This window comes from Danio aesculapii, chromosome 18 (genome assembly GCF_903798145.1).
Source record: "Danio aesculapii chromosome 18, fDanAes4.1, whole genome shotgun sequence".
Taxonomy (NCBI): domain Eukaryota; kingdom Metazoa; phylum Chordata; class Actinopteri; order Cypriniformes; family Danionidae; genus Danio; species Danio aesculapii.
Genome location: NC_079452.1, coordinates 33,031,295 through 33,055,640, shown reverse-complemented (window position 1 = coordinate 33,055,640; position 24,346 = coordinate 33,031,295). Strand labels below are relative to the sequence as shown.

Here is a 24,346-nt window from a genome sequence, read left to right as displayed (position 1 = left end):
AACATTTTGGTATCGTGCAACCCTAGAGGGTATTAAAATGCAGTTGCTATGGAATCTGTCAGGTTGTCGTCCACTAAACCTCCGCCACGCCACAAGTGTAAGCAAGTGGTCAGACTTTGATTGAAGATTACCAAAACAACATTTTTTTCAGTGGATTAACTTGCATGCATTAATTATTCTATTCAACTTAAAGGTGCAGTAGGTGATCTGCCACAATGCTAGCCTGTTACCATAAATCTCTGAAACACCGTCCCTCCCTTGCCATCCAAAGCCACGCCTCCTGAAAACACGAGCGTGCGCACCTTAAAGATGACAGCAGAACCCTCTCTCATATGTTGAGCTAAAGCTTGGCCGGCGGCGTGCAGGAATTACACTCATTATTACACTAATTTCTAAGCCATACTTACACGCTATTTCTGACCGAATTAAATATTCAGAGTAGCGGTAAACAATATAGGGAGCGCGTCACAGGTTGTCATTGTTCAAAAATGAACCAATGTGAATATAAAACCATCCTCAGATTAACACAGCAGGCCAGGCGGAATAGCGCTATTTACTTGTGTTTTGTTGTTAAACTAAATAAAATCTACATTATCGATGCTGTAAAAGGCCCTTATGAAACTGAAAATAAATGAATGAATAATAATAAATAAATAAATCTATAATGAAACTGTCGTCCTTCCTCCAGTGTGCAAAACTAACTCCAATTTCGATTCAGGATTTTAAAAAAAGTTTTGATTGAGCATGTTTTTACCGCTCGCTCTCTCTCCATCTCTCGTGAACGCGCAGTACGTGTGTGCACAAACAGCAGAGCTGTGTACAAACAGGTGCGCAGTAGCTCAAATCTGCATTTGTTGACAGACAGTTTGAGCTACGTATCAGAATTATGGGAGATGTCAGCCCGACACTATTTTAATTGGATGAACATTTTTTTTTATCTCATACATTTTGATCATTTACTTTAATCATTACTATTGAAATGTGAACAGACTTTCAACCAGAACAACAAAAATGTTTCTGAAGACAATCACCAACTGCACTTTTAAGAGAAACAATGTAAGCTAGCAAAACAAACACTGTAAAACTCCATTTCAAGCGAACTTTAACTCATCAGTCTGGGTGACACTTTATTTTACGGTACAATTCTCACTAATAGCAAACCATTAACAAACTTTTAGCTCAAACTTGCTGTTTATTAATAATTATTAAGGTAAGTATAGGGAAGGATTAGGGATTTAGAATAAGATCATGCAGAATATGTATTTTATAAATATTAATAAACAGCTATTATCTTAATAATAGGCAGGAAATAAAAGCCCCTAGTTAATAGTGAGAATTGGTACTTAAAGTGATACCTTATTCTGATATATAGAAAATACAACATCAATATAAAGTCCTGATTGAAAGCATATACAGAATTCTTACCAGTACTTCCTTGTCATCCAGATTATTATTCACATTATTTCATTATTTCACAAGACATTTCACCCTCAAACCGGACAAAGATAACAGCAAAACTGTGACAGACTACTAAACATGAGAGCTTCCAAGCACCTGTCGAAGGTTCTAGAACATTCTTCATGTAAATGGATGCATAAACAGATGATGTCCAAACCAACAGCCACAATAAATATGTGTCATTGGTTTGATAATGAAGTCACTGGTACAGTAGAAGAGATGCAGTTCTTCCACTTGAAAGTTTTCAGAAAGGGAGGAATTTGGGAAACAAGATCGTACAGTCTGAAAACATTCGGCATGCCCTCTACAGACATACCCCCGTCCTAACAAACGCTTCAGAGGATGATGAGACCCCCTGAAATCCAGTGTGAGAGCGGCAGAGCGGAGAAACATAAATCTGATAATCATAGTTCCATTTGAGCTTGTTTGTGAATATGTAAATATGTGTCTTTGTCTTACTCTCTGTTCCAGTGCTGATTGGGTCTGCTGCCTCAAAAGAGTTTTAAGAGGTCCCGCCTCCTTCCCTGCACTTCCACCACTTCCCATTCCTATTCATGATGGAGAAGGGAGAAATTCATAGGAAAATGAAACAATGACACAACCAAATACACATACACTTGCAAATTGTATGCCTACGACTGCGTTTACATACACAAGAACTAAGTCATGTTCATTTAAAATGATTTGATTACATTTTTACCCATTATGCTTCTAGTAAAAGAATCAAATAATTTCCTGTCAAGTAAACAAGTTGTTAAATGTGCATACTTTCAAAGACACAAAATACTACACGATACAGATGGATGTTAAAAAGCGGAAACACATTTTTAGAGTGAAAAAGAAATTAATATAAAGTCTGGAAAAATCAAAACAAAAAGTGCTTCAGCGGTAGTTAATGTATGCTCTTTGGATAAGGGAAAAATAAACGAAATGAAATGAAATCATAAGTCCAAGGCACTCGAAAAGTAAGTGAAAGAATTAAAAAGCCTTTACTAACGTGGCTATTATTTGAAAAGCCTAACCATTTGATTTTTTGTGCTCTTCTGTGCTTTTAAAACAAGAAAAGACCATGCATACATTATTATTCCAATAGCTGTGAAGCAAATCTCTTCTGAGAATAAAGGCTTCACTAGAATACCTTAAGAGAAATTGTGTGCAAATAAAAATAGTTATTATACAGTACACTCCAAAGTGTTTCTTATGTTCACCAATGCTGCATTTATTTCATTAAAACTACAGAAATGTACTAATGCTGTTTATGCTTGGATGCGAATCTGATTTCGATATTCAGCAACATTCAGTGTCACGTGACCCTTCAGATGTCATTATAATACACTAATCTGCTAGTCAAGAAACTTGTTTATCATATGTTATTGTATATTTATTTTATTAACTTGTCACTTTTAAGCAATTTAATGTGACCTTGAATTATAATACAACAGGTGTTAAAGTAATATACATTTTTGAATGGTTCTGCGGATTAATTTGGTCTCAATAAGTGACTTTCAACACACTTTTATGGCAGCAGTCTAATTAATTGAAAACAATTTTATATTAAATGTTCAAATCCATTTTGGCCAACTTCATATTCTTAAAATGGGGTAATTACATTTTGACTGCATAAATACCAAAAAATAATGCACTTATAAAAACACATTTAGACATTCAGAAATTTTAAGAAATGTGTTAAATCACAGGCAAAACAAAGCTAAATTTGTTTACTAGTTTGGAGACTTTACTGATTATTATAATCTGGACAGATAAAGACACTTAAAAGACATTTTGCGGACACACAAGCTCAGAGCCCAGGCACTTGAAAGTAAGACTTAATAAAACCACCCAATAAAGAGATGACTGATGGCCACTGGATTAATTTTATATTTTGCTCTTCCATTGGCAGAGGAAACTAATCTTCAGTCGGTTTTTGGGGAAAAAAACTCATGCAAGTGGGGTTTTGTTAATTCTGAGAGCTCAAAAGTGATTAAATCACACCGCTCATCATATCATGCACTAAGAGAGTGCGTTCACTGCAATGGGAATGTGGGCAAATGAGTCAAAACTAGGGTGGCCGAGAGAGCTCAACATGCTGCAAGTTAAGAAAACACATGCAAATAGAAAAAAACACCAGCAAATTAAGAAAACATCAGTTTGACAGCACACGTTGCAAATCCTCACTACACAAACACAAAAAGAAAACGCACTGCAAATCCTCACAACACATACAAATAGCACGGATCACAAGGTAAATGTTTCAAGAAACTAAACTGAAGAAAGCGAAGGACCGGGCTGGGATTTGCTTATTGTGCAGTGACTATTAGTCTGTGGTTCTTGTTTGTTTATTTTAACACCCTGATTGCATGATTCCTTAATCTTTTGCATATTAGCCCAATCAAACTGACTGTTAACTATGAAATGCTATTAACCCTTTAATTGTCTGCTTTACCAAATGATTGACCATATTTTGACTGTTTTAAATGATGACTGTTAAAGTAATTTAAAGAAAGACTGTTTTCAATAATGGTTTACACACACAGCATTGTTGGTTTACAAAATATTCAAACAAACATAATCCTGTTGCACTACTACACTTGATTTTGTTTTCATTTAACAAGAAAACATGAGAATGTGAAATATTTTTTGCCGTACTTTAAAAAAATAAACATCCTTTTAGAAAATAGATTTTTTTTATTTTGACAGTTTTAAGTAAATTGGTCTTACACTTCATATTTTCTGATTTTCATAGTATAGGTATTAAATCTGGTACTTTTACCATAAACTGACGTATCAACCATTTGGTAGAGGTTGATATTTTAGAAATTATGAGATGTGTTGAAGAAAACGCATTGAGTGTGTTAACTAGCGACATCAGGATTTTTTTTTTCTTAGTGGTGCAGTTAAAGGGTTAAGAGTAATTAACTTAATATCCTCAACTAAATATAATTTCAACGTTAAGAAAAATAAAAAAAGTGCAATTCTTCAATAATTGTTAAAACAAAGTAAAAATAAATCGCAGATAAGAATAATATTAATAAAAAAATAAAACATTCAATAACAAATTTTTTTTAAATATTTAGTAGGTTACTGATGGAAAACACAACATAATACAAATGCAACGTGCTAACTTCAGCCAACTTTTCTTTTTTTAAGATTAAAATGTGCATGTGTGTTTTAGCATGTGCATGTGAGATATTGCAGTGCATTTTGTATTTGTTTTCATTTTGAGAACAGATGAAAAGATTTTCTTCATATGCTAGTGTTTATTTTTTTATTTGCATGCATTGCAGCATGTTGAGCTCTCTCTGCAATTAAAAAAAACAACATTTGTTAGTACAATTTATGCATGATATTCTCCTAGAGGCAGCAAAGGGGTTTGTGTGTTCACACTGGATGCAACCACTGCACCAAGGGTCAAAGGTCACTGGGACAGCAGTGGGTGTGTCCTACCAGTGGCCGCCAGCAGCAGTTCCTCACTGAAAGACACGCTCTTTCTCAGCATGGCTGTGTCTGATTGGCTGACATGGAGAGGGGGAGGAGTTGTACTCCTGGAGGCCATCCCTGACCGTAAGTGACAGGGCAGATGGGTAGAGGGGAGGGAAGATGATATGGACTCAAGGGCGGGAGTACTGGGACACAGAAATATCCTCACTGACAGAGAAACAGAGGTGTGAAGACATCACATGAGAAAAGAATGAGGTGACCGAACTGGAAAGGGAACTGATGAAAACAGGGATGCAAACTTATGAGGTGTTCAAAAACTAAGATGAGAAACTGTCATGTTTTTAAGTAGGTTAAGATCTGTCTGAATTACTTTTGTGGTCTGTTTCAACTAAGTAAAATTTGATTTAATCATTTAATGTTTAGAAGGCTTAAGATAATGCTTGGAAGGCTAAGCAAAACTGTTGTTTTAGTAAATAGGACCAGTTCCGGGCAAAAGTTAATTGCGATTAAAGTTAATTGCGATTAATCACATCCAAAATGAAAGTCTGTTTTGACAATATATGTGTGTGTATTATATATTTTTATTATGGACATGTGATGGAAACAAAAATACTAGGGCTGCACAATATATCGTTTGAGCATTGATATGGTAATGCGTGTATCTGCAATAGTCACATCGCATGACTAGATTATTTATTAAAGATTAAAAGATTATTAAATGTTATTTTTAAATTATTTCTACAATGATAAGCTTGTTATTTTACAAGTGATTGTTCAATTTCTGTACTTAAATACTGTTAGACTCCCTAAAAAAACCACAAAACACTGTTTATTCATTTATTTTTGCTTGTAATTTATAAAAATCTATGCAGATGCAGTGCACAGAAAAAAAAAGTCTTTTAAGCAGAACTATTTAAATCATCTGGGGAAATTTAATTTATATCGCAATATATTGCAGCAAAACAAAATATTGCTATGTCAAATTTTTCTAATATCATGCAGCCCTATCATATACACGTATTTTATATCTAAATATAAATAAACATTCTTTCAAATATGTATGCAAGTGTATATATATTATGCATATATAAATACACACAGTATGCACATGTAAAGTATGACAAAACAAACTTTTATTTTGGATCCAATTAACTTTAGTCCAGCACTAATTAGGACAATTAGTATTTTTTCTAGTTGTAAAAATCTTTGTTATACTGTATGTATGGAAGTGGAATAGAAAAAGGAAAACTGAAGAGTTTTAATTTTGTACATTTTACCATGCCCTTGTGTTTTTTGTGCACCTTCGTACATCATTCTTTACTTGCTGTCACAGGACTGATTTTTGAGAAAAGACGACCAATTACAATGCTGTCATTAATTTAGATAAATATTCTTTAAATCAAGTTGTCTGCAAGGAAGAGTTAAATGTTAACTTCGCTTTTCAATTTGTGAAACCTCAGAAAAACACTACGCACATGTGCATGTAGATGTAGCATTGATATAATGAAACACGAGTCTGCCCAAGCAAAACTCTTGACATTTTCATAAAAGTAGACCTTTTTTAACCTTATATATACCTTTAAAAAAAATACTTTTTAAAGTAACTTTAAACTCTCTAAAGTTTTAATAATTGTTCACTTAAAAACAGAATTTGTCATCATTTACTTATGATTTTTTTATGAATAACTAGAAATAAAGCATCACTAAAGGGAACCTATTATGCCACTATCTATGTACAAGATAAAATAGATAAAAATAAGTCTTTAGTGTTCATAGAGTGCATATGTGAAGTTTCAGCTCAAAATACCCCACAAATAATATGTTATAACTATTTGGAACTGAGCAAATTTTAGGCTTTGATCCAAATAGTACCATTTTGGTGACTGTTGCTTTAAATTCAAATGAGCCCTTTTTTGAGGGAAAAAGGCGGAGCTAAAAATGCCTGTGTCAGCATAGCAAGTTGCCATGGGTAATTTCCTACTTTATTTCATAATATTTCAAAAGAAATAGAAAAATTACTTTAAATTGTATTAACTAATGCAGTATCATGTTTTAAATGATAACTTTTTGCAATAAAAACAAACAATCTCATTTAAAATACACTGGAGTTCAATGCTGAATACACTGGTCAAGCAGAATTTGCAATTAGCTGTTTCTCAATTCCAAGAACGCAGAGAACGGACTTGCGTTCTTGTGGAGACCGGTCTTGCCAGGTCACTGCGAGAACAGAGAACGCGTCCTGTGAGGAATAAAATGCTGCGTTCTTCCTGATGGTCACGTGACCTTCACGCATTTTTACTGGGAAATTATTTAAACATTACACCATTCATACAGTGATTTATTGTTTTTCCCCTTTTCACAATATATACTCTGCATAAAGACTTTACAAACTCACTTTGTACAATACAAAATAAAACAGATTTTAATATGAATTTCAACAAATAATCACCCTCAATGTGTTTATGCCTCTTTTAAGATTTTAATGGTAATGATTACTTTCACAGTTTCATTTAGGGAAACTCCTGAGATAAATAAGTTCTATCTCTGAACCTTAATAATAACCGTACAGTATATAAAATGCAGCGCTTCCCACCTCCAGTCGCAATGACTTCAGGGACTTCTAGAGCGAGTGCTGCGCTCAAGTCTGCATGGATGCATCCTCAATATCAAGAACACATGCGGGAACTTTCACGTGTTCTCTGTACTTGCGATCTTAAGTATTGGAATTGCACTTTGTCGGTTGATAATGACGTTACACGAGGACACAAGATCGCTGAGGAACACATATTGAGAAACAGCCATTGACTTGGATTTGCTCACCAAAATTCTCCACATTGTCAGGTGACAGTGTGTACATTTAAACAAAATCATATTTCATTGAAAGAATTTAATTAAAACATTAAATTTCAGTTAGGTTTTAACAATATAACAAACAAAAATGGGGTTAGAATAAATTTTAATTGACTATCTTGAAACCATCCCGATCATTCCCTCTCTCTTCTCAGATGGGCTCATAGGCCAAATCAAAGGTTACCATTGGTCAACTTTGCCCCATGGGCCCTAGTTTGGGCATCTCTTTAGTACAATATGAAAGTGATAACACTTTAACGGTTTTTGGTAAGCAATTCCCCTCAATAATTTAACCTCACTGTTAAAACAAGTTTCTTAGTTTTGCCTGAAACAAAAAATAAGTGACCAATTTTGTATAAGAAACAGAGGATTTGGCAGAAAGCAGAGTAGTTTGCATCCCTGAAACCATAATGAAAGAACATGCATGAAATAAAATAATAAAACAATAAATAATTTGTTTAAAGGGGCTTATTTTGATAAAGAAGGCACATTGGTTGTTGACCTTTCAGATTTCTAATGTGCAAAATCCGAGAAAACAGCCTTGATGCAAATAAAATAAATAAATAAACGTCTCACACACAGATAAAAGTAACAACGGAGGGACAACACAACTGAAATAACAAAACTAGGCCAAAACAACCAGAGACACCGACACTGTGCCCTACACCCTCTGCCTCTGGGCCTTTACACTGGGCTCATATTGATCCAAATGTAGGCCTGTAAAGAGAGAGCGTCTGGTAGAGTGCCGATGGGGTGGGTCGGGGTATCTTACCGGTTTTGGGGGTTAAGCTGAGCTCGGTGTCAGAGGAGGAGGACTGGCGACTGTAGGACTTGGAGGGGGAGAAGGAGGAGAAGGTTTGTGCTCTCAGAGGGGTGGGGGGTCCTGAGGATAACGGGATGCCTGGGACCTCCTCCCCAAAAACTGGCCTGTCAGAGTAAGGAGGAACACACTCCATCAACACACACGGACTCTCATACATGTGGACTGTGCCCGAGTGCGTGCGTTTGAGCATGTGCATGTCTGTGTGTGTGTGAGAAGAGAGACAGAAAGAAAGAAAGAGTTGCTGGTGGAGCGTGTGAGGATGTCAAGAAAGCGTGTGATGGCGGGGATTAAAACAACACAGGAAAAAAAAAACTCACTGTGAATAACCATATTAGGCATAACACAGAATAAAAGAAATAAAAAATGAGATGAACAAGCGTGTTTCAGCCAACCAAAGCACAACGCTTTGAAAACGAGGATAATTTGAAAATCTCCCTGCCTGAACAACTTAACACAAGCCAAACCGACACCTCTTGGATAAGCTCTTTGAGTGACAGCTGAATGCAGCTCACTGATTGGTCGTTTTAAGCTTTGGCAGCTGAAGGGAGGGAGGGGCTGGTGATGTCGTAGCTGTCTGCCAATGAAGAACAGGAGGGTGGTGAAATCCGTGACGGGGGTCGTGATGGGGGGGGTCAGGGGGGGGTACCTGCCTACACTGCCTGGCTCTGGGGGCTTCTGAGCTCCTGTGTCTGGGTTTCATACCGGCGAACAGCAGAGTGGGCACAGAAACGGAGAAGCCCTGAGAGAGACGGCTGCTCGCACTGTGAACTGGACTGCTGTGTGTGGAACGACATCCGAGAGTGGAAGGAGCAGCCTGCAGAGAGCTACACACACACACATTCACGCAGAGTTCATACATTAAACACACACGGCCACACACTGTGCACTGTACAGTCACGGAGGACGCAAACATGTAGACGGAGAACATCAACATACACAAACATGCACACGCACACATAGGGGTGGGACCACACCCCTGCTCTAGATCTTCACAATTTAACATCACAAAGGCCTTTGGATTAGACTAACAGAACATGGATCTGATTTGATAAAATTGACAAAAACTGCACTTTTTTTGGCAGAGGGAGTGAAAAATATCTGACAGAAATTTGGATTTTGTTTTAAGAGACTTTTTTGTAATTATTGGCATGTTTGATGTCTGTGCCAATTTTTGTATATGTGCATGAAACATAGCTCGTGGGGTACTTTGTTGATTGTTTATAGGTGGCGCTGTCAAACCAATTTGCCACATCCACTTCTGAAACCTATAACAAACGTAAATGTTCACCACTTCTAGAGTGTGTGCAACATTTTGTGAGATTTCGAGCATGTTCAGGCTTTCAAAAATGCGATTCATACCAGAACTGAATAATAACAAAAAGAAACGGAGCCATTCCAATAAGGCCTACGCACCACCAGTGCTCGGTCCCTTAAAATTCACCAAAAAAGATGTTTAAAGGGGAACATTTATTTACAAAAAAAATGATATTTACAGTTGAAGTTGAAGATATATTAGCCCTCCTAAATCATTAGCCCCCCTGTATATCTTTTCCCCAATTTCTGTTTAACGGAGAGAAGATTTTTTTAACACATTTCTAAACATAATAGTTTAAATAACTCATCTCTAATAACTGATTTATTTTAATCTTTGCCATGATGACAGTAAATAAAACTTAGATATTTTATATATTAGATATTTTTCAAAATACTAGTATTCAGCTTAAAGTGAAAGATAATTAAGTTAATTAAGCAAATCATTGTATAATGATGGTTTGTTCAAAAAAAATATTGCTTAAGGGGGCTAAAAATATTGACCTTAAAATGGTTTTCAATAAAAATTAAAAACTTTTATTCTAAAAGCTAAAAGGTTTCATTCTAGCTAAAAATAAAACAAATCGGACTTTCTCCAGAGGACAAAATATTATAGAAAATACTGTTGTTTTTTTTTAATCACAATACAAGAATACAAGTAATTTGTCACTTTAAATCTTTCTACTGTTTTAACACATTTTAATCGGGTTTTATCTGTTTTTAATTATACTTAATTCTTTTAATCGCTTTTTTTTCTTGTCTCTTTTATTGTTGAATTACCATTGTGTATGAAATGTGCTAAATAAATAAACTTGCATGATTTCCGCTACATTCTTCCATAGCGGGGGCGCCACACCAAAATCCATCCCGCCACAGCTACATTAAAGCTTCTCATTCAAAACAATCAGTTGTTGTTGTTTTTTAACAGCGGGTTATAAATCGCACAAAAACGTATTAAAAGGTCATTAAATTATAACAGCGCAAACTTTTCTGTAATCGTATAAGTGCGGTGCGTTATTTGTTTAACCCTTTAAGGTGACATGCTGACCGACTGACAGGGCTGCATGATGTGTTAGGCTAGCAAACACGACGTAGCTTTCAGTTATGATGAACACAGTTTCCTAATTATACTTTATAGATAAAGATCTATGGCTCTGCATACAATGACATTATCTCGCTGGAGTTTATAGCCGTTTCACTTTACTTCAGGACGCATTAATGCTGCTCTGTAGGTCTATTAGGGACATTCATAAATATTACCTGCAAACCTAATAAATGTATGAGACATACTCATTACATAAACAAACTAAATCTCACTTCAGCAGTATTTATTTGAGTGCACAAGAAAGTCTGCGCTTGAGCAGCATATATTTGAGGGGGTGTGCAAGAAGTTTTGTGCACGTACAGAGGAAATCGGCGCTCGAGCACAGATTTGCATGCTCATATTACATAATTGCAATCTCGACTTGTAATACAGCGCCATAGCGCCAAAGGTATTTGATAGATCTGTGTAAAAGGTCTGCCACCACAGCTGGAAAAAATCCTAGAGGAAACACTGAACTTGCCTTGCCTTACTTTTCCACTATTCTTCAAAACACTATGTGTGATCCATTTGCAAGTAAAAAACCTATAAAATCATTTTGAAAATGGATCATGATTCTATGAAATTGGTCCCTGAAGGTTCCCACCCCTAAGCACATACTTAAAACAGACTGCATGGATAACTAACGGGGAGAAAATCCATTACTGGCTGTGTCTCAAATCCTAGTGAGCTGGCTACCTAGACATCACCAAAAATGCTGTCTAGATAGGCAGATCAAAAGTCAACATTCGTTGCTCCCTAGAGAGCAATGGACAAGACGACGCAAACACAAGAGACTCAAGGCAGCACTCCAGATGCAAAAAACGACTAGCTTGGAAATTCACAACCAAACAGCATTTAAGCCGTCTACTGCAAACACATGCTAGTAGTGCAGGGAGATGCAGCATGCAGGAGGAAGTCAGAAGAAAAAGACAGTAAGAGAGACAGAGGACATGCAGGGGAGAACAAGATTGTAGTGTGGTGTGTTTGTGTGTTGAGAATGCATTTCTGTACAACTTACAAAACAGCAACTCATAAAACAAACACACACACACACACACACTCATACTCATTTAAAACATAAACAGGAAAAACAGTAAGTAATTGCACAGCATTTCTTCTTTTTTCTGCATTGCATTAATACCTGTTTAACAAAACAAAAGGTGTGTTACATGATTTTTCATTGTGTTTTGATTAAACAGACAGAAATAATAGTGATTAATGGTTACGTTAGGACTGCACGATATTGGAAAAATCTGACATTGCGATATCTTATTTTATGAATACATATAAATACAATTTGGGCAGATGACTTGAAAAGCACTATTTGGAGTAAAATCATTAACTTCAATTGATTGGAATAATCTCGTAGAGGAGTGAATCAAAGAAATTGCAAGAATAAATAAATAAGATACAGGTCAAAGATAAAAGTTAAATAAGTGGTCAGATATTCAGGTACAGTAACACGATGCGATAATATCATGATGCCCCCGATAAAGATAGGTCATGATATCACAAGAACCATCCACAATATATCATGATATTTGTAAATTAGGAGGGGAAAATGCATATATAAAAGCACATATGTTTCTTGCAATTTCAACGTTGATAAATGTTTGATCCGCCATTACAAGAAGCGCCACCTCACGCATATCGCTATTTTGTCCTGCCCCAATGCAGACCCCATAGTTTTTCACGATTGATTTTTTATTTTTTTGCGATAAAAATTACGGGTTTTGTGGAGGTAATGCCCAGAAATTTGCGGACAATTTTGCGATTCAAAAATATATCTATATAAATATAAAGAAATTACATCTAACTAAATATAGAGAAATTACATCTATAAATAAATATAGAGAAATTATATATATATATAAATAAATATAGAGAAATTATATCTATATAAATATAGAGAAATTATATATATATATAAATATAGAGACATTACATCTATATAAATATAAAGACATTACATCTATATAAATATAGGGAAATTACATCTATACAAATATAGAGAAATTATATCTATACAAATATAGAGAAATTATATCTATAAATAAATATAGAGAAATTATATCTATAAATAAATATAGAGAAATTATATCTATAAATAAATATAGAGAAATTATATCTATAAATAAATATAGAGAAATTATATCTATATAAATATAGAGAAATTATATCTATATAAATATAGAGAAATTATATCTATATAAATATAGAGAAATTATATCTATATAAATATAGAGAAATTACATCTATATATATATATATATATATATATATATATATATATATATATATATATATATATATATATAGAGACATTACATCTATATAAATATAGAGAAATTACATATATATATATATATCATATTAGGTAGCCGATTATGTTAGGTGTTCAATCTGACAAAATGTCACAAATTATAAAAATAAAGCTTCTTTATTTTGGTCTCTTGTCAAGACAAGATCTGAAATGATAGGGATTAAACCAAACGAAGGTTGTATATTTTACATCTGAGCATCTGACATGCATCTCACTCAGGACATGCGTTAGGGCTTTCCCTACTGTAATAAACCTAAAACACGGATTGCCGTAAAACTTGTCAATGGCAGGGAAGCGTTTTCTCACGGTAACTGCATGAAAATAGTTCAACGAAAACATGTATCGATTTTACACGCACCATTATATCAGCCATACATGTAAAGCACAAATAATGTCCTTTAATTCGTTCACCTCCAGCAGCCGATATCCTTGAACCAATCTGCATTATTGTAAGCTGCTCGCTTTTCTATCTGTTCCATTGCTCCGATTTGTTTGCTCAAACTTTTTTTTGCAGTCTGAAGCGCATCAAACGCTCAATTCGCACCACAGGATGTCTAATCGCATCTTTGCACTTCACGCATCTTTGTAAATCACTCGCGCTTCATCTGTGTCTGCTTACTGCTGCAAAATTTCGTCTGTCCACTTCCATGTAATGTAATGATTATGAGGGCGCAGGTGAGACGTCATTTTTCGAGAGACACTCAAATACATCACATGCGCTGCATTTGTAACGTCTGTAAGTCAGGTAAAACAGTAAATTGCAAACTGAAATAAATATAATTTGATTTTATGTTTGGAATTGAATGTTTGATGAGATTATTTAAGAATTTTGCAGGATCGCAAAAATTTTCTACTTTTGTTGATTTTGCATTGGATTCAGCGATCGTGGAATCTGGCGAAAAACAAGGGGGTCTGCCTATTATTGAATAATCAAATGTAATGTAAAACGTAAACACTGTGCATTCTTTATTGCTGATCAACTGTAATAATCCCAACTCCACATTGCAGATGCTGCGATGTGACTATTGCGAATGCACACATTGCGATATCGATGCTGAAACGATATATTGTGCAGTCCTATGTTACATCATTTTATTATTATTAACATAACTTATTAAAATGCTTTGGATTATAGTGTCTGCTAAATGATGCTCAATGATAAACTTCCATTCAAAAATTTGGGGACTGTAAAGATTTTTTAATTATTTCTGTTTGAAATAATTGTTTCTAATCCAAATAAGTGTTGTTCTGTCATTACAGGAATACACTTTTATAACACATTATATTCCCAAATGTATTAACCCTACTGCTGGGCATGTTTTCATCCACTCTGGGGTGATTTTGAGTCTTAATTTGGCCACAACTTTCTCTGTGTTTTTCCGCAAATGGAATGATTTTTGGTGACCAATATTATTATGACACATATTTTGGCAAAATGCTTTAAAAGTTTTCAAAAACTCAATACACTCAAATTCACTACCCTTTCATTATGTTCATAGCTGTTTTTGCCCCATTGCCTGTTTTCGATTGTAAAGCCATGACACCATATTATCATGCATTCTTGAATGTTGCTGGTTTTTCCTGTTGGGAAGCCATGAACATAATAATAAAGGTAGTTAATTTGAACAGTACCAAAGCGTTAAAATACAAAAAACTTTAATATTAAATCACAATATCAAAGTTTGTCCAGTGTTTTGATTAAACAAACAATATCACCTTCCTGAGCACATCACATTTCCCAAACTTTTGAACAGAAGTGTACATTGAGTGCAAGCTCTCAAACAAACAGCCTTGATTTTGACTTCATTACAGGGGTCAAAAAATAAGCACTAATGAGTTACGTTTTCTGCAATTGCAACCCAATTTATAAGAAATATAATTCAGAGTATGCAGTAAAAATAACAGTGTCTTTCATATCTCTTAATAAATGAATGCAGGACTTGATGCTGGCATGCGCATATGCACAAACAGGTATTTATATGTGTGTGTGTGTTTGACACTTACTCTTTCATGTCTTTAGATGGAGAGGAGTTGCTCTGGTGTGTGGCTGTGGAAGGGAGAGTGCTGATTTTCTCAAGAGTGCACGCCGTCCCGATGGCTCGAACCACAAGACCTGATTCGCCTTCCAGATCGAAACATTGCAGATACCCCACCACAGCATTCCCTCCCATCTCCAGCACTTTCAGACCAATCTTCCTCTGCAATTCACCTACAACAACAACAAAAAAATACTCATACATTTCTTAGAAGGTTCTCAGATTTCATTTGCACATGTCTCCTGAGACACAGTAAGTAGTCTGCTAGTAAGAAGTCAATTAGCAGATGATTATCTTTTTCAAAGCAACTCGCAGTACACTTAGTCAGAGCAGATCAATAGGCCTAAACTCTACTGTCCAATGACCTAGATCATGTCCAATTTTCAGTTCAATGTTTCTACTGGAATCCTGATGTGGGTCACACATGAAAAAGAGCTTAATAATAAAAGTCAAATCAAATCACTTTTATTGTCACATGTGCTATGATGAGTGAAAAGCTTAGGTGCTGGCTCGAGATAAAATGAATGTGTAAAAAATACAGACAATGTAAAATACTGTACAACAACATACTCCAAACCAAAACAATATACTTTTAACAATGTTGACAAAAAACCTGTTAAAAGATATTAAATATGTGAAAGACAATAAATGCGGAAAGAAAAACACACATGTAGACACAGATAAACAAGTTCACAGTCAAAAAGCTGTATATATAGTTTGGCTGTTTGTGGATAATTATTGTAGGCAATATCGCTTTTTAAGTAAGTGCAATATAGCTTAGAATTTTTTTTTCTGTAGAGTATAATCTGTCCTTTTAATATGTATTGAGGCTAGATTGCAGCTCTAAAATCCATATTAACTGCCATTTAACATTTTTATACGTTTTTCAATCCTTCAAATCTCTAGGAAGTTGTTGCATTTAAAAAAAAATACAAAAACATACTAATGAAATTTTTTTTAATTAAATAAAAATGGTATATATTTTACTAGATACATATTGGAATAAGAACGGCTTTTGGTTCTTACACATATTTATTTACAGTTTAAGTCAGAATTATTAGCCCCCCTTTGAATTTATTTTTTTATATTTCCCAAATGATGTTTAACAGCAAGGAAATTTTGTGTCTGATAATATTTTTTCTTCTGGAGAAAGTCTTATTTGTTTTATTTCGGCTAGAATAAAAGCAGTTTTTACATTTTTTTTAATTATTAGCCTCTTTAAAGCTATATATTTTTTCGATAGTCTAACAAACCATCATTATACAATAACAATGCCTAGTTAACCTAATTAACCCAGTTAAGCCTTTAAATGTCCCTTTAAGCTGTATAGAAGTGTCTTAAAAAGATCAAGTCAAATATCATGTTCTGTCTTCATGGCAAAGATAAAATAAATCAGTTATTAGAAATGATTATTAAAACTATTATGTTTAGAAATGTGTTGAAAAAAAAATCTCTCTGTTAAACAGAAATTAGGAGAAAAAATAAAAATGGGGGCTAATAATTAAGGGGGGCTAATAATTCTGACTTCAACTGTATTTGTTATGCTAAATGATTATGGAAGATTATTAAAATAAGTTTTTGGAGGTGTCATTTTCACAGAAGTATATTAAAATACATTTATTATTAGATGTTTATGTATTTTATTATTGATTCAGAAAATAAAATGGCATGCCTCATATTAAATTTTTTGTAAAGGCCTAAAATGCTTAATACATTAGTCAACAAGTGGTTCAAAAGATCAAAGTTGTCCTAAAGCTACTGAACAACACCCTGAATTATTTAGGACAATTTTGAAAAATATTTGTGATCCACATTAAAATGTTGAAGACTGTATAATTAAATATTAATGTCACTATAGTCAATTAAATTCTCTTCTATAGATGTTTCTCTTGCATCTTGTTGGAGCTTTCTTACCTGACATGAGGAAGATGAGCCTCTGTCGGGCCTCGTTGGATGCCCGAGGGGTTCTGATACGGTCGATCCACTGGTACTCTGGATCCTCATTTACCACAAGCTCTTCCACAAAGCCATGAACCATAATGGCCCGATAACATCTGGGAATGGAGGTTGCTTAAAAAAACAGAGCAAAAATTTCAGTGAAAATTCTCAGAAAAAGACGAGACAAAAAATGTGGACAAAGAATAGCAGAAGCTGCAAGAAATGTATTAAAGAGAATTTGATCATGATGAATTTTTTATTTAATGCCATGTCAGCAACCACGGCTAGTTTCATGGCAAGAACATATATATATATATATATATATATATATATATATATATATATATATATATATATATATATATATATATACACACACATACATTAATATAAAATATACAATTAATAATAACAAACAAAAGAAAACATAAATAAGATTTTTAGCGTTAATGCATGATAACAATTTAAAAAATAATAATAATAATAATTCTTAGTGATACTTTGCTAAAAATGTCCTTAAGAGAGTTCATTTCATAAAAAAGCCTTTTGCAGTTATTATTAAAGAAAATGTAAAAAATAAAGAAACACAAACAGGACACATCAGAAGACAATATGACAATATACAGCATATACTATGGAGGAAATAAAAAGTAAATTTCATAGTATGGTCTATCATTAATTTCATATCGCCGCTAAATACAATGTTCATGGCAATAATTTTTCATCATTCGGTTGACCTCAATTACACATGGCACTATGGGGATGCAGGCAGAAATGTGAATTAAAGCATGGTGAGAAAGAAGCAAGTTTGAAAGTACAATGTTTGCATTTTGCATTTGATCCTATTATGTCTTATGTAACGGTGGCTCAGTGGTTAGCACTGTCGCCTCACAACAAGAAGGTCGCTGGTTCGAGTCCCGGCTGGGCCATTTGGCATTTCTGTGTGGAGTTTGCAAGTTCTTTCCGTGTTCGAGTGGGTTTCCTCAGGGTGCTCCGGTTTCCCCAGCAGTCCACAGACATGTGATATTGTTGAATTGGCCAAACAAAATTAGCCATAGTATTTGAGTGTGTGTGAATGAGTTAGTATGGGTGTTTCCCAGTACTGGGCATCCGCTGCATAAAACTTATAATGGAATATTTGGCGGTTCATTCCGCTGTGGCGACCCCTGATAAATAAGAAACTAAGCCGAAGGAAAATGAATTAATGAATTTATTCTACATTCCTTATTTTCCCTGATGGTCTAAATAAAGCGAGAAAAATAATCATACTATAAATTAGTATGTTTTGAATGTATGCTTTAATGTAAAAAAATAATAATAGTATAGACCTTGCCTTGTGGTCGATATATAAACTATTATATTATTAAATGTACAAAAATAGTACTATACTGTTATGTAACAATATGAGATTTGTCAAAACCACCCAGCTCCAATCAGAAGAATATGATCTACTTACTACAGAAGAATTTAACTCCACATGACGACTGTCTGAAGCGGTTCAAGTCATTGAAGAGATCCACCTTCACTAGCACATTGATTTCCCCTCTTATCCCTGAACACAAGCATCTGATTACAAAACAATTCAGAACTCTTCAATATTACAAACTTATTCAATACATACCATGTATAGTGTCATAGATAGGCAGCCAGCCAGAGATGACAGTAGCAGCTTCACTGCAGAGTAATGGATCGATGTCAATGTACACCTTTCCTATGGCATCATTAGCGCTGTATGTGTCATGGTCAAGAACGGTGATCTGCAACGGCTCATCCTGCAAATCCTCATCGTCCACCTGAAAGATGAAAAAAAGATCAGCACAGGGCATACAGTGGGGGAAATAAGCATCAACCACGTCAATATTTTTCTCAGAAAACATATTTCTAAAGGTGCTGTTGGCTTGAAATTGTCCCCAGATGTTGGTAACAACCAAAGAAATCCATAAATGCAAAAAAAAAAAAAAACGAATTAGTTTACAAATGAAGTTATGCATAATAAAATGAGATGACGCAGGAAAAAAGTATTGAACACATGAAGAAAGGGAGGTGTAGGAAGGCAGTGAAAGTCCAGACAGCAGCTGAAATCTCTCAGTAGTTCTTCAGCAACCCTTCGCCCTTCCTCATTGTAAATCACTATTATCTGCTTCAGTCCAATATCTACATTAGCAGGATGATGAAGATGAAACCAGGCTGGACATTTCATACAGCGAAGGAGACTCTTAAATGCTTTTAGAGAAAAAACATCAAGCAATACAAATTAAAGATCAGATTTGATAGACCGAGACTCAAAGAACCATCAAGATTGTACACTCTGTTGAAGTCTGTGGAAAAACTCACAGCATGCTGAGCAACGCATGTGACTTCAATCTCCATATGAAAGGCGTCTTTAAGCTGCCAGCACCAAAATAGAAATATATGCCTTTTATATAACGTATTAAATATATTTCAGTCATTCAGTTCAAAGTTCTCCTTGTGTCACTTCATTGTTATTACACAGAACTCATTTTTCTGAATTTCTTTGCTTTTGTTTTATTTTTATGTTAGAATTTTTACCAAAATCTGATTCAATTCCATGTCAACAGCTCCTTTAGAAATATTACTCCCAGGGAATAAAAACATGGAATGTTCAATACTTATTTCCATCACTGCATATTCCATAAATGTCCAAGTCAAAGCAGGACAAAGGAGAAGTTTTCTTACCTCAAATTTGAACCACTCAGAATTCCACTGAGGATTCAGAGACTTGGGGTACACATCTGTTTTATATGTTGTGTTTCCAAACTTCACCTGCAGAATAAAACATGAGTGCTCTTATGTACAGAATATATATTTTATCTCCAATTACTGTTGAACGGAAAGATTTTTTCCAACACATTTCTAAACATAATAGTTTTATTTTATTTTTTTTCGGGGTTTTCACCTTTATTCAATAGGACAGTAGAGAGAATTGACAGGAAAGCATGGGGAGCAGAGAGAGGGGAAGAATCGGCACAGGACCGCGAGGCGGAATCGAACCCGGGTCGCCGTGAGCACCGGAGTGCATGTGTCGACGCAGTAACCACCACACCACTGGCGCAGACTAAACATAATAGTTTTAACAACTTATTTCTAATAACTGATTTCTTTTATCTTTGCCATGATGACGGATCATAATATTTTACTAGATAATTCTCAAGATACTAGTATTCATCTTAAAGTGACATTTAAAGGCCTAACTAGGGTAATTACGTTAACTAGGCAAATTAGGGGTAATTAAGCAAATCATTGTATAACGACAGTCAGAAAAAAATTTGAATAAGGGGGCTAAGAATATTGACCTTAAAATGTTCAATAAAAAATTAAAAACTGATTTTATTCAAGCTGAAATAAAACAAATAAGACTTTAATCCTCATACTGAGGTAACCAGAGATTAGAGCAGCTCCAGTTTCTATCCAGCCTCTTTCAAAGACTTTAGATGACTCTACCACCTGAAATAATATATCTAAAACATTCAACATAACATAAAACATCTCTTTTATAAAACTTTCCATTGTAATCATGTTCACAGAATGCAATAATCACTTTAATTATGATCATCTTGGTTGAATATTGTCATTACCTGCTTGTGTCTGCAATATGGATATTACTGTACATTGGCATAGTAACCTCAGATAATCTTAATCATGCTTAATTGTGAAGTAGAATAAATATTCCTCTCTATACAGCCACTTTGTGATTATGAACAGGGATATACAAATAAATATGAACTGAATTAAACTGGTGGTGAACTGACCTCCACGAAGGCATCTGTGAGATCGCTGGCACGGTCCATGACGGGCAGGTGCCGCCCCGCAACAATCTTCGCCTTTAGCTTCCCAGGCATTATTCATCTAGTCTTGATAGACACACATAAACACTGTTTGCACACTGCGTCAAGTCTAAACAGAAAAGACATTGATACATAAAATGACATGCGTCTCTGACAGACTGAATGAGCAGGGAGCAGATTTGAAACTTCTGTTTTGAGTTTGAATAAAAGTTAATTAAAATTGGCTTTCTTATATAAAGATCTGATAACTTAAAAAAAAAAAAAACATTCTGAGCATTCTTTCTGCAGAAAATAACAATTGTTAGAAAATGTTTTCACTCATTGTGATTGAAAAACACGGTAATTCTACCAAATATTGTTTTCATTTTCCTTCTGAAGTTAAAACATTGGTATTAAAATTAGAGCTGCACATTACTGGAAAATTATGAAGTTGCGATATTTTGTTTTGCTGCGATATACATTGCGATATGTATAAAATTTCACCAGATGATTTGAATAGCTCTATTTGGAATTAGCTTTTTCTATTCAATTCTAATTAATAAGCAAATATAAATAAACAAATAAATAGTGATTCTAACAGAGTCCAGCAGTTTTCAAGAACAATAATTGAACAATCAAATGTAAAATAACATGATCATTATTGCATATATAAATTAAAAAATAATATTTAATATTATCTTTATCTTTAACAAAAAATCTAATCCTGTGAAGTGACTTTTGAAGATACACACATCATGATATCGATGCTAAACCAATATATTATTCAGCCCCAACTTAAATATCTTCAGCTGTTTTGTTGCAGAACAAAACTAAAATTATGCTTTACTCAAAGACATTACCATATATTGTAAAAAATGACAATTTCCAAGAAATTATTTACTACAACTAAATTCTCAATAGCTTTATATATTCAATAATATATACTAGGGCTGCACAATATATTGTTTTAGCATCAATATCGCATTGTGCACAATTGTAATCAATATTTGCACATTTCAGAGGAGGTGCATTTCACGGCAGGGGTGCGTTTCTCAGCACAACACCTGGACCGAGTTTGGGCACCCCTGCCCTAATATATACTTTCATATTAAGTTAGTGTATATAATAATGATCATTTTAGATTAGATGTATTTAAGTAGTTACTTCCAAATAATTGACAAATTAAGTGAAATAAACCCCATTTAGTCGTGCCTGAATTTATTTTACATCTGACATAAAAAAAACAACATTTATCTAATATTAAATAAGAAAAACAATCGAAAAAGTAAAAGTACATATAATAAATGTTCAACTACAAATTCACATTAGCATAATCGTACCTTTTTCATGCAAACACAACAATATTAGAAAACAATGCAAAATTCTTATGGAAATTGTGTACTTTTTATTACTATGGGTGTAGGTTTGTTTTTATATTCACAAATTCGGACTTTCAGCTTCCTAATATAATTTCAGAAAGGATTCTTTGCAAAATCATATTGGCATAGAAGCAATACCATGCAAATGTCAACCTTGCCATGAAAAAAAAAAGTTTTTACCAAAATACGGAAACCTTTTCTGCGTTTTTTGAGTAAGCAAGTATTTCACAGTACTTTAGAAATACTTTAGAAAAAACGTATCAGTCAATGTTTTCAAACTATTACATTTGATTTATCAAAATCACACAAGTGGCAATTTTACATCTGTCACATCCGTAACGGAGAAATGTCACATCCATAACAACATTTTTTCCTCATAATAATAAAAATATTAAATAAAACAAAATCAATCATTTTTGTTCTATGGTGAGCCAACTCCTATCCGTTTGATTAGCATTATTTCTTTTAGGTTGTGCAATTTAATTCACAGAACTTCTACAAAGTATGTTGTTTACTGTAAACTCGCAGAGTTTTTTGGTCACATCCAAAACGCATGTTTATTTTCCTTATTTAACGTACAAAACAAGTTTACAGATTGATCTTTTACTGGTCCCTTAACTCTGTGGTTAGTTGTTCTGGAAAATATAAACAGTTGTTTCAATACAATTTCTATGTGAATTTATGCTTTGAGTTTTTACTGCAAATGTCACATCCTTAACGCTGGAATTGCTCATATTAGACATGTTTTTAGCCAATTAATTAGTGCTAATGTTGTTTAGCTATCATTCTTACGTGCGATTTTAGACCAAATATTCATAATAATAGCATAATAAACAATGTAGGGATTGTACCACAAGTTGCCACTTATAAAAAAATTAATTAATGTGTGAATATAAGACCTCTTTTACCTTAAACTAACGATATATAGGTTATATGTATTACTATATGGGTTCACCTCGCGGTTAGCAAATAACACCATGCTGCTTGTTTTTTAAACATATAGTTACCACATTACACAAATAACACATTAGAATCTCCAAAATCATTTATGGAGGAAATATTCGATGATCCTTTTTATATAAATAATGTATAACGTTATCCATATCTCTCTGTGACTGCAGTAAACAGCTTCGCTGCATTCACCTAGTTTATACACCACAGCAGTACTAGATTAGACACAACATGCGTACTTATGGAAAGATTTGTTCATAAACTATACCGGAAAATGAGATTATTGTAGCATTTTTGATCCTGTCAACTCACCAGTTTCACCTTAGCGGTTCAATCTGACATTAAAGTCTCGCCATCGACCCTCGCTCCGGTTAAAACGCTTTTTCTGTCATGGTTCAATCTCAGGAAGGCGCGGCGTCGATTCTGTCAGGCATTTTGATCGCGTTCATGTCGAAATGTTGACGTTTATGCGGCTAATTTGCGAAATAAAATCGTCTATCACACACGTCTCAGAATCAGGCGCATCGCTCGCGCAGGTGGGAGGGGCGGGCGCGCGCACGTCAGAGCACATCCGGGTCACGGGCATTGACACCTCACGCACGTGTGTTTATGGGTCAGATGTGTGCTCATTTTTAATATTTCCCACTGTCATCCGTTAAACAACGTCTATATTACATCTTCACACTGTAAAGTGAACACAGAAATAATCACTGAACTTCTCCACAAGTGTCGAGGATTAAAAGTCAGAGTCTTACAGACTAATCCTATTGCATTCAGAGCCGATAGATGCTGCAGCCAGGCTTAGTTAGTCTACTATTATTACACACTCCTGCCCTACTGAGTGACCCGCTGGTTTCCTCCTGTGCAAAAACACATACACATACCATGTAAGCATAGTTGCATTTAATAAGTAGGCCACTGCTTTATTTGTAGCTATTTTTCATGTAGAAACTCCCCAAAAAAAATCAAC

At 34.4% G+C, this 24,346-nt stretch overlaps 1 protein-coding gene across 15 annotated transcripts in view; it reads right to left on the bottom strand.

The window, feature by feature from the left end:
• Nucleotides 1-23,914, bottom strand: part of c2cd5 (C2 calcium dependent domain containing 5) — a 69,721-nt gene extending 45,807 nt beyond the window's left edge. For 6 of the 15 annotated variants that reach the window (XM_056479015.1, XM_056479017.1, XM_056479020.1 and 3 more), the window contains exons 1-11: nucleotides 23,689-23,914; nucleotides 21,032-21,133; nucleotides 19,959-20,045; nucleotides 18,883-19,054; nucleotides 18,718-18,813; nucleotides 17,238-17,393; nucleotides 15,292-15,496; nucleotides 9,220-9,393; nucleotides 8,519-8,673; nucleotides 4,903-5,103; nucleotides 1,918-2,006 (exon numbers count right to left, since the gene is read on the bottom strand). In XM_056479015.1, the coding sequence (XP_056334990.1) occupies nucleotides 1,918-2,006; nucleotides 4,903-5,103; nucleotides 8,519-8,673; nucleotides 9,220-9,393; nucleotides 15,292-15,496; nucleotides 17,238-17,393; nucleotides 18,718-18,813; nucleotides 18,883-19,054; nucleotides 19,959-20,045; nucleotides 21,032-21,121 (1,425 nt within the window). In that variant the 5' untranslated portion in view covers nucleotides 21,122-21,133; nucleotides 23,689-23,914. Of the gene's footprint in view, nucleotides 1-1,774; nucleotides 1,814-1,917; nucleotides 2,007-4,902; nucleotides 5,104-8,518; nucleotides 8,674-9,219; nucleotides 9,394-15,291; nucleotides 15,497-17,237; nucleotides 17,394-18,717; nucleotides 18,814-18,882; nucleotides 19,055-19,958; nucleotides 20,046-21,031; nucleotides 21,177-23,688 lie in introns of all 15 variants that reach the window. The other 9 variants (XM_056479026.1, XM_056479027.1, XM_056479028.1 and 6 more) reach the window with 5 other exon arrangements.
• Between the last annotated feature and the right edge of the window lie 432 nt (nucleotides 23,915-24,346).